The sequence below is a fragment of the Ipomoea triloba genome, chromosome 3 (genome assembly GCF_003576645.1).
Source record: "Ipomoea triloba cultivar NCNSP0323 chromosome 3, ASM357664v1".
NCBI classification, from domain to species: Eukaryota; Viridiplantae; Streptophyta; class Magnoliopsida; order Solanales; family Convolvulaceae; genus Ipomoea; species Ipomoea triloba.
The window spans coordinates 2,769,958-2,781,364 of record NC_044918.1 but is presented as its reverse complement, the minus strand read 5'-3'; the positions used below and the strand labels follow the sequence as shown (position 1 = coordinate 2,781,364).

General features: G+C 35.4%; 2 protein-coding genes across 2 annotated transcripts; both read right to left on the bottom strand.

Annotated features, from left to right (window-relative positions):
* Positions 1-1,826: 1,826 nt before the first annotated feature.
* Positions 1,827-3,186, bottom strand: LOC116012197 (HMG-Y-related protein A-like). The gene is made up of 2 exons (XM_031251679.1): positions 3,016-3,186; positions 1,827-2,433 (listed from the first exon to the last, which is right to left on the bottom strand). The coding sequence occupies exons 1-2, from the start codon at positions 3,064-3,066 to the stop codon at positions 2,053-2,055; spliced, it is 432 nt and encodes a 143-aa protein (XP_031107539.1). The 5' UTR covers positions 3,067-3,186; the 3' UTR covers positions 1,827-2,052.
* A 2,024-nt stretch (positions 3,187-5,210) lies between these two features.
* On the bottom strand, positions 5,211-6,602 carry LOC116012530 (probable transcription factor At5g28040). The gene is made up of 2 exons (XM_031252088.1): positions 5,663-6,602; positions 5,211-5,442 (listed from the first exon to the last, which is right to left on the bottom strand). The coding sequence occupies exons 1-2, from the start codon at positions 6,586-6,588 to the stop codon at positions 5,397-5,399; spliced, it is 972 nt and encodes a 323-aa protein (XP_031107948.1). The 5' UTR covers positions 6,589-6,602; the 3' UTR covers positions 5,211-5,396.
* Positions 6,603-11,407: the final 4,805 nt, after the last annotated feature.

Below are 11,407 nucleotides of genomic sequence, written 5' to 3'. Positions count from 1 at the left end.
AAAAAAAAAAAAAAAAAAAAAAAAACATGTCGATACTGCAACTAATACCTAGCTGCGATAAGCCCATTTTGTCTTTGTGATTCAAATCAAGATGATTGGAGATGAATTGTCATTTGAAATATCGAATGACTAACCTAAACCCAAATGATCAGGTATACGAAAACCCATTAAGTTAAGCTTAACAAGGCATGAATAATAACTCCAACACCAAATTATTCTAATGAACTCATCAAAATAAATTGAACTTTCTCAACTTATTAAAAAAAATGCTTATTTAAAGAATGGCTCAAACATAAATAGTTAGACATTCTATAGAGATAATGTATAAAAAAAAAGAGAGTAAAAAACTATGCTTAAAATGTAAGCAATATAATAGAATTTTTTTATTATATTGCATAATAAAAGCTTATAAATCAAAATCTTTTTTAATGAGGTATGATACAATTGATTAATGTAAGTATGTAACACACTAAACAGCGGGTAGTGATGAATGGGAGAAGAGTAAAGTGGCAATGTGGTCCAAACCCAGCGTTCAAAAATCAAAAGTATGGAATATGTGTAATAAATAGTGCATGCACTCTGATCGGATCATAATTGCACTTTATAAACCATTAACACCAGCATTATATTACAATTGCGTCATGATGTCGAAATTAACTTTTGTGCTTCCCATTATCACGGGGTCTGAAATCATGGTTTGTAATATATGTTCATATATCATCGGAGAGTGTGGCTGGTGATCCTGTTGAATCCCAACAATCTTAACGTGCTAAAACACAAAGAGTCAATACTGTCCCTTCATATATGAGAAAATCACTTCGTACCACTATACCACTAGATAGTTTGCAGAGCTGAGCTGGTTATTCAAGCTTTGAGAAGTCAAAATCGAACATAAATTTCTCTGATATTTTGAGGTAGGTGACAGCAACAAATAAATGTACTGTGTTTTTGACCTAATTCTTTGAGGTGGTCCAAACACATATATCCTTATCCTCCTAGGTCTAATCCGGGGATAATATCAACCAAATTATCCATTTACACTTCATTCTCTGCGCAGAAGAAGATTCCAATAATCTCCTGCTACCACCACCAGTGAGTCCTCACGAAATCAAGATTCCTATCAAAGTGGGGCCTCAGTCCCCTCGACAAAGACATGATTGCGGAATTTGAAGATAAAAGAAACAGTAACACACACAATCTATTTCGTACTTAGGATGTTTGATCTTGTCCATGCCATGAAAGCTGTCATCAATTCTCACTATTGATTTCTTATCCTATTCAGATCTTTTCTTGCCAACCTTTTCAGTAACCAACAACAAGTAGCTCAACTACTGAGCTCCACTCAGTCACCCACGCCCACATTCATGTCAACATCACCTCCCTCAACCCTAAAACCACCAGTAATAATAGTGGTTGAAAGCTTAAAACTAATAGAATGTGTTCTATCTCTCAGCATTGAGACTTAATCACATAGTTCTTTGCTTATCTGGTTCTCATATCTTTTTTAAAACCAACAGGTCATAAGTAGGCGGACATTAAGGCCGAGTTCAACATCCTGCCATAAAGGTTTAATCACAGAGTTCTTTGCTTATTTAGTTCTCATATCTTTCTTAAAACCAACATCAGGTCATAAGTAAGCGGACATTAAGCCACATCGTCACAATTCTATGGCAGGATGTTGAACTTGGCCTTCCAGCCACAACTCCAACAGAATGAGTGGTAAAGATTTGTGTCAATGCAAGTGCATTTCAAAAGAAGGAATGCGGGAGATACTGTGTTAAGTTAAGGTTAGACGTTTAGTTGAGACGGGTTGAAACTCGTGAAGATGAAGATATAGAGATCACAGACAATGGGGGGCATTGGATTTGTCCAGTGTGAATCTGGGAACAAGCAGTGAGGTTGAAGTACATGATGACACCTAATCTACATCCAACTCTAATATAACTTAAACACACACACTACAATTAAAGCACAACAAATTAAAGTGATGAACATAATCAGGTTTAGAGATGAATGGACCTTAGCTTCAAATCCAGCTAGCTAGTTAGTTAGCTAGCTCATTTCAAGCCCATTCTGGGGTTGGGATGGCTGTGGCTTCACCTTCCTCGGGCGGCCCCGAGGCCTGCCGGTTTTGGAGAGGGTGACCGTGGAAGGGCCGGGCGAAGGCTTGGGCTTCTTGGGGACCGGTGGCGCATTGGGGTCTTTTCTTGGCCTTCCACGGCCACGCTTAGGGGGAACACCTGGGCCTGCCTTGATGTAATTGTTCTTCAAGAAAATCAGTTCACCGCTCTGCTTCATTCTGTCCAAGTGGAAAGTGAGCAGCTTTGAGTGAGCAGAAGGCAATTCTCCATACTTGGATTCTATGTATCTCGATATTGATGTCTTGTTTGACCCTTCTTCTTGTTTCAGTGCATCAATAGCTTCAATTATCATCTGAACCAAAAAAAAAAATTATTCTTTTCCATTTGAAATTTGAAATTTTTACAGATCTGAAAAAGAAAAAGCATTCTTGTTCACATGTCACATGAGAGCAGTTAAAGCTGAAACAGATAGAATTAGTTGTTGAGAACACTGAAAAAGTGGTTTCTATCATTTTTATTAAAAAAATAATAATAATAATCTTGAGGAAAAATCCAAATTTCAGCAGATTACAATTTAAAACCCTAATTACAGCAATTTAAGTCGTATCGAACACAAAACAGCAACACCAAGATTGAAACTTTTTCAGTAAATTACACGAAAATTGAAGAAAATCGGTGAAAAAAATATAAAAACGAGGAACTCTTGAAATGGGGTTCCAACAAAATCTCCTCAGCTCGCATATTTCATACAAAACTCAGACGACCCATGATGGAGGTGTTAAAACAATGTCTATCTCTGAAGAGAATATAATAGTGGAAGATGATTCAGTGTAGAGACAGTGAGAGATAGAGAGAGAGAGAGAGAGAGAGGATAGAAACAAGGAAAATGAAGGCTTAAGAGCAGTAAATTTAAGTTTGGGTGTGATATAAATACCTCGGGGTATTCAGGGTGCGATGGAGGCTTGTTGACGCGTTCAGACGCCATGGAGAAACTTCCTGCGAGCAGAGAGAGAGAGAGAGAGAAAGAGAGAGAGGAGGAAGACGAAGAAGGCTTTTGAGGAGTCCCCACAGAGAGAGGAGTGTCAGCTTGAAAAGTACAGCAAAAATTGATGTGCGAGTGGGAGATGGCTTATCTGAAAATTAAAATAAAAGGGGAAAAATGGACGGCTCAGAATTGCGGGAAGGCTTGCAAGTGACGGTTGGTGATCGATCATTGTTGGCTCGACGAGGATTGATGACGTGGTGAACCATTTGGGATTTTGGGCTCTGAACCGCCAGCCTACAAAAGGAATCAAAATAGGCCAATTTGGTCTAATAGATTCCTTAGGCTGTATTTACCCTGAAAGATGAGCAATTGCAAGATGAAATGGAGTTTATGTGTAAAATAGTTTTACATGGCATCCGCGTCACAATATAATTGTGTAGTTGAAATTATATAGCTCTTGTTAAAATATTACATATTTTTTAATTAACAGATTATATACTTGTAAATAAATTCCAAATAACTAATATATTAATTGCAGGTATATATTAGTGCAAGATGAATTCTTATCCATGATATACCATTGCGTCCACATAATTAGAACCATCAAAACGAGCTTAATTGCTAGTTAGCTTGTCCAACCTCGCATAAAAGGGTAGGGTGAGTTTTTTAGACTGCTTGCCAATGTGTGTGTATCAATATACATGATTTAAAAAAGTATATTATAAATTAATATATTATGGAGTATATAAATAATTTGTTATTAACTTACGAATTAATGCATAATGTATTTGAGTATTTATTCTGACTTATTACTCTATTAGTTATTATTGCATTTAATAAATTACAAATGCATTGATATATTTTTAAACTATACAATTAGTATAGTATGCATTTATTGATTTATTATTACTAATTTTTAATTCAATTTTAAAAATTTAACAATTTAGAGGACCCTTGCCATGGCTTACAGGACTAGACGAGTAGGCAGGTTGGCCTTTGTTAGGCCCGTCAAATTGGCAAGATTTTTAGCCTTCTTTGCCAAATGGCGGGCTTTGGCAGGCCCCGTTTGCAGTCCACTTTGACAGCTCTACATGTAATATTGGCTTTTCAACATCTAAGCACTCATGAAAAAAGTAGATCAGTTAAATTAAAGTAGTTAGATTAATGAATGTGAGATTAGATTACTTGAACACTTTAATCCCATGGCTCTCACCGAATCTTTATTACTCAAGTTGAAATTTTGTTCTTGAAACAAGCCATAACTCAAACCACTTCAAAACAGTTCATACAAATAATCATCTAGAGAGCAATTGGAGTTGTGGACTACCCCAATCACTTAAATTGCTCTTTCAAACACACTTTACATTGTCAAAAATGGATTATCAATTGTCATCTTCCAATTATTAATTAATGTCATTTCAAGAGAGATTTAATCCTATTTGAGTAAATGACACCTTTACTCCTATTTGAGTAAATGACACCTTTACGTATAAGGTGTATGGCATTTCTTACCCAATAGAAGTAATATAATTCAATCCATGTTTCTTCACACTTCATGTGCCTCTTAAGATTGCCATGAAAAGCCACATAATAATGTTTAATAAGATCACATAACCTGATGATTTGTAACCAACAGTAATATAATAATCAATAACAAATTGTCACGAATCTCACTTCATCAAGTATGGTAAACTACAAAACCAATGAATTGCGAATAATCTCAACCAAGTTGGTCAGACTATTGTCTTGATAATCACAAGATTATAAATTCTGACAGAAGCCCATAGCTTATTCACCTCGTTATAGTCTAAGATGGCATTTAGCTGTTACAAGAGAGCTAATAGGCTAAGGACACAAATACAGCCATCACTCACCATTCGAATAAAAAGTCGCCTGAGAATACATCCTTTTATCTTCTAGTCATAAGTATTTTGTCAAAAGTAAATGGAAGAACTTGTTAACATCAAGTAACTCGAATATTCTCTGCAACTTATCAAAAATATAACTTTGAACAAACACCATACAAGCATATATATTATCATGGACTAATATGAAAGTTCCATCATGATTCTTAACGTATTATTTAGCTGCAACTTCACCAGCATAATCAGAATTGCATCAATAACAACCACTCAAATCAAAAGTGAAATGAAACAAGCTATATATCACACCAAACCTTCAGTAAACATATTGAAAACCTTGTTCACAAAAAGAGCCATCCATTCGAATAACTGATTATATTCACTATAAATTCCACTATAAATCACATAGTTTGATATTTATAAGTTTATTACCTAACAGTAACTAGTCAAACAATGAGATCAAGTAGATTAACTTATGATTTGTTCTTCACATATTGGAATTGCACACTGAAACCTACAAAGAAAAGCAAGGCAGACAGCTAGTCAAGAAATGAATGGTTTTTGTTTCTACTATAAGATATACAAAATTCTGAGAACAAAAAAAAACAGTGGTTTTTGTTTATATTGATGACTATAAGGAATCTGAAAATAACAAAGAAAAGGTCTATCCACAATGATATATATATGTATGTATATTTACTCATTGCATATGAAGAGAATGGTCTATCACCAACCTCATTCGTTTCGAGAAAACATCCAATTCTGCAACCCTTTGTTTCCGCCATCGCTCCTCAAAGCTCTCATCCACATTCCCCTGTTTAAAACAGCCATCAAGACTCGATTTTTCTCCCACAACATCCTTCCTAAGCTCTCTCAGACACTCATCAAACACATCCACTACCACTTTTGCCCCAACCCCACTCAAATTCTCCATTTTTTCGACCACTATCCCATCATCATCCAACTCCACATTCACCTCTCTCAACTTCACATCTCCATCCAACCCAATCTCATCATTAGTTTTTATAGTATCCTCAATTGCAGAGTGATTGGAGGCCAAAATTGATGGCAATGAAGGCATGAAGCTAACTGCCACTCCGACCAAGCCCGATTTTTTCGGCGCCTCGCCGGTGCCGTTATAACAGAACGGCGATTTGGCGGCGAAATCCGGGTGCCAGAGGCGCTTGGAGATATCGTGGAGAGCGCGATCATGGGGGGAGAGGAGTGACGAATCATGGCCCTTGGCCAGGCGAGCGGAGATTACCCGGAACTTCTTACGGAGACGGCGGAGCTTCTCGGAGAGCTGGGACTTGGTGTACGGCTGCGACATAGTGCTGGAGAATCGAGTGTAGAAAACGTTGAGGTCCCGCGGAAATGCGAGGCTCTCGGCGCCGCAATCGAGAAGGCCCTGGAGGAACCGGATCTCGTCGGATTCGGTCCATATCCGATGAAACTTGAAGGGCGGAGGGGCGGTTTCTTGGCCATTACATCCGCCGTGCACGACGGCGTCAGGGGGAGAATCGGGGGCAGATGATGTGAAAGAGTTTGGTGGCGTTTTGCGTTTGATGGGGAGCTTTGAAGCTGAGGATTTAAGGGTTTGGGTCGGGTTGGAGTGGATGTCCATATCCATGGCTATGAAAAGTGGGCAGGGTTGAACCATAACCGTCAAAGATGACAGGTACGAGGTGGCCTGGTGTTAAGTTAATACTTAATATTGATTTGGTTTGGGTTGAGCGTTACTATCGGTTAGGGTTAAGACCCTGTAAGCCAGGAACCTTTAATTCAACAATTTTCTTTATTACCAAATTAATATTTCTATCTTTGTTGTATAAAACAATTGTTGTATATTAATGGGTCTGTATTAGGAAAGATTTTTTTATAGATTTGATTTTTAATTTATTGAAATTTGATAGGATTATTGAATGATATAAAAATATTATTAATATTCAAATCATAATTATAATACGGATTATATTTTAAAATTTTTTTTGTTCAGTATGTTTGATGATGCATTTTTTTATTATAATTTTCACTTGTATTACAAATGTTGATTTTTAGTGAGGTTCAAATATCCGCATTGCTGCTAGAACAATGGGTTAGGCTGGGTTATTGATTAAGGTCCTGTTTGGTAAATAATCAGCCTATCAGTCAATTTTGGCTTATTTGACCACTATTAGTTGTTTGGTTAATAAGCTTTTTGTAACTCCAAAATGCTAAAATTCAAAAGGCTACTCAAAGCAGCCTTTTCAATTAGCTTTTTGAGAAAAGAAATTATATCAAACAACTATCAGCTAACAGCTAATCTATCAAACAACTTTCTACAATCAGCCAATGTTATCAACAAATCATACTTTCTAACCCAAACAGCCAACTCAATCAGCTAACAGCCATTTACCAAACATGGCCTAAACCGACTAAGCTAGCTCTATGGGGCACAATGTTTCATTTTAAATCTTCAATACTATACTTTTAACACTTCACCCTATAAATTTTTATTCTAACTCTAAATATTACATTTTAATTTAAAAATATTATATTTTTACTTAACAAATAATCTATTCTTGCATATTCGTATTACATTTTGTAACATAAGTATTAAATTTCATCATGATTCAATCTATAAGGATATATGACGGTCTCATAAAAAACTTACTCTTGATTTACAAGAGTTATTACTCACTCTTGATTTACATTTACTCTTAATTTATTTTGGACTCTGTAAGGTGGACCTGCATCCATAGAATATTTTGTCCTTCATTTATCACCGGTTTACAGACTGACTCTGTAAGGTGGACCTGCATCCATAGAATATTTTGCCCTTCATTTATCACAGACTTCACACAGTATAAGCAACGACAAACTTTCTCGTGAATCAATAAAATTAAAGTTACTCAATAAAGTTCAAATTGCATCGGAAAGAATCACCATGCAAAGATAATGGAGCACATCTTCCCATCCATATAAGTAAACCTAAATATAAAGATAATCGATCTACTGCCACAGCACTCGGCAAATCACAATGACATTTCTAGCTAACATACTGGCTAAAGAACATTCATTCCCAGAAATCTTAGTAGCCTAGTCTTGGCCTCATGAAGATTCAGGCTAGCAAAGTTGCGAAGGCATCTTAAATGAAATGAAGCTGCCGGAAAAGGCATCATCAAATTCGCCATTTTTTCCACCACTATCCATCATCCAACTCCACATTCACCTCTCTCAACTTCACATCTCCATCCAACCCAATCTCATCATTAGCCCTTTTTCTCGTTCTCGTTCACGTTATTGTTATTCGTTTTTATAGTGTCCTCAATTGCAGAGTGATTGGAGGCCAAAACTGATGGCAATGAAGGCATGAAGCTGACTGCCACCCCGACCAAGCCTCATTTTTTGGCACCTCGCCGCAGCTGCTATAACAGAACGGCGAGGTGGCGGCGAAATCGGGGTGCCAAAGGCGCTTGGAGATATCGTAGAGAGCGCCATCATGGGGGACAGCTGTGACCAATCATGGCCCTTGGCCAGGCGAGCGGAGATTACCCGGAACTTCTTACGGATGGCCAGGAACCTTTAATTCAACAATTTTCTTTATTACCAAATTAATATTTCATCTTTGTTATATATATATATATATATATATATATAACAATTGTTGTATATTAATGGATCTGTATTAGGAAAGATTTTTTATAGATTTTATTTTTAATTGATTGAAATTTTGATATGATTATTGAATGATATAAAAATGTTATTAATATTCAAATTATAATTATAATACGGATTATATTTTAAATTTTTTTGCTCGGTATATTTGAAGGTGCATTTTTTTACTATAATTTTCACTTGTATTATAATGTTGGTTTCTAGTGAAATTCAAATATCCTGCTAGAACAATGCGATTGATTAAATTGATTAATCTAGCTCTATGGGCGCAATATTTCATTTTAAATCTTCAATACTATACAGCTACCTACATAGGGCACAATGTTTCATTTTAAATCCTGAATACTATACTTTTAGCACTTCACCCTAGGGATGCAGCTACCTACATGGGATTTAACATGAATACTATACTTCTAGCACTTTACCCTAGAGATGGAGCTACCTAGATATAGTGGTATTAATTGACAATGCTAGAAAATTGTTGTTACTTATGTATGATGGTATAATGTCACCGAATCCTTCTCTAACGATATTTCATGTGGCATTAACTACCCTCTTGCGGCCTTAGCTATTTTCCCTCGCAATAACTAAGTCAGCTAGACTCTAGGTTGGCAAAGAAGGTAAAGGAAACACTTGAGCCTTGTAGGGAACTTGTATGCTTAAAATCTTGGATAGTTACAAATGATGCCCTTTGAGAGATATTTATACCCTTTCTACCTCTTCAATGGATTGTGAGGATCTACTTAATCCTACTATACGGCTAGGACTTATTTTCTAGAATCCTCCATAACTCTATATACACACTTAGAATTTTCTAATATTCTAGAATATTCTAAGCACCTCTACAATCTCTAGATGCTATATCCCATATGTACAAATGCCGAAAAGCTCTAACAAAATGTAGCAAACCTTGGAATCTCGTAGGAAGGTTGTATTAGTGTTACAATAATAAGCCCAACAACAGTGATGATTTCAAGAATATATTAATGATTCATTATGAAATTAACCCAATATATTAATGATTCAGTCAATGAGATTAACCCGATCAAAGTAATTTTAGAAGACAATAAAGGTAACTATTAAAAATTAAATGATGATTATCTTGCTGATAATGCATATATGCTTGACCGGGTTTCCAACTAGACGATCGGGACCGGCCATACATGCTCTTTACTGGGCAAATATACTTAGCTTATTCGTTGAGACTTCTTGATCTCTCAGTTATTAGGCTGGCGAGAATATTCACCTTCAAGACAAGAAAGTTCTATTTCTCTGCCCATTTAACTGAGTATGAAGCCTTGAACACCAATACAACCTTCCTACGAGATTTCAAGGTTTGCTTCATTTTCAAAAAAAAAAAATGAAGCCTTGAACACATTGTCGAGTTAAGTTTTACTTTACCTAGCATTTTGTATTGGAAATAAATACATATTGTTTGTATATTATTTTGTAACTACAAATCCATAATGCACAAAATTCATCTTATTTTTGGATTACATTTGATTGTTTTAGATTCGATAAAGTGAGATCATGAAAATACTTCAATTATTTTAACATCAAATTTAAACAATATCTTCAATCAAGACTATAACAATAGTACATCGTTGTGGGCGACATGATCATTTTAAACAAATTAAAATAATAAAATTGGGTATTCCTTATTTAATTACACGTAACTTCCAACCTTATTTAATTGCAACATAGTTGAGGAATTTTGAGAGTTTCCTAAGGGGAATCAAAGACATAAAGGTCCCCTTGGCAGGCCATGGAATTGACACATACAATTTCCTTTATCTCTTCGATCTAAGTATAAAATATTCTTTGCTCCCAAAGTATAATATATTCTTGATTCCCCATCTTGGCGTTGCCTAATCATGCACGTATACTTGAAATAGAAAGCGTACGGTAATTGTTTGATTTTATGTAAAAGTTGTTTATTGTGCTTCTTGATTTTTAACATTTGAGTAAGTTAATTGTGATTAACTTAGGGTGTGTTTGGTTCGCACATGGGAATCGGAATCGGAATGGGTATCAAATACTTGGTAAGGGTAATGGGTTTTGGTGAAAGTATTTAGCATGTTTGGTAGTTGGGTGGGATGGGAATGATTATTAATAGTTGGGGAAGAAATGATGAAGGGAGATGACACCCTTATTTAATAAGGGTATGGGTTTTGCCATTAATGGGGTATTCCAAACCCATAGTAGCATTCACAAAACCTATCAACCAAACACTAACAATCACTTTGATACCCATACCTTATACCTAAACCCCCCAACCAAACACACCCTTAGATTAATTTATGACAAATTCTCCTCGTCTCACGGATTTTTCGTCTGATGGTTTTTTTTAAAGTATTATATTTTCTTTAATAAGTTACAATTAAATAATTTATGCATTATTGGTATTACATTATATTTTTTTTCCATGTAACTATTCTAACTCTAAATATCACATTTTAATTTAAAAGTATTACATTTTTACATAATAATAAATAATCTATTCTTGCATATTCGTATTGCATTTTGTAATATAAGTATTAAATTTCCATCATGAACAATCTATAAGGATATATGACATCTCATAAAAAAACTCACTTTTGATTTACAACAATTATTACTCTTTTTTTTTTTTAAATACAATTATTATATTACTCACTCTTGATTTACATTTACTCTTAAGGTGGACTTGCATCCATAAAATATTTTGCCCTTCATTTACTCATCGAGTTGATTTCACAGTTCACACGATATATGCAACTACAGACTTTTTCAAAAATCAATAGAAGTTACTCACTAAAGTACAAATGGCACCTGAAAGAATC

Excerpts from the sequence above, each read along its gene's own strand:
- LOC116012197 (XM_031251679.1), bottom strand. The coding sequence starts at position 3,066 with ATGGCGTCTGAACGCGTCAACAAGCCTCCATCGCACCCTGAATACCCC. Across the intron at positions 2,434-3,015 it reads CGCACCCTGAATACCCCGAG|ATGATAATTGAAGCTATTGA; the intron begins GTATTTATATCA and ends TTTTTGGTTCAG.
- LOC116012530 (XM_031252088.1), bottom strand. The coding sequence starts at position 6,588 with ATGGTTCAACCCTGCCCACTTTTCATAGCCATGGATATGGACATCCAC. Across the intron at positions 5,443-5,662 it reads GTTTTCTCGAAACGAATGAG|GTTTCAGTGTGCAATTCCAA; the intron begins GTTGGTGATAGA and ends TTTTCTTTGTAG.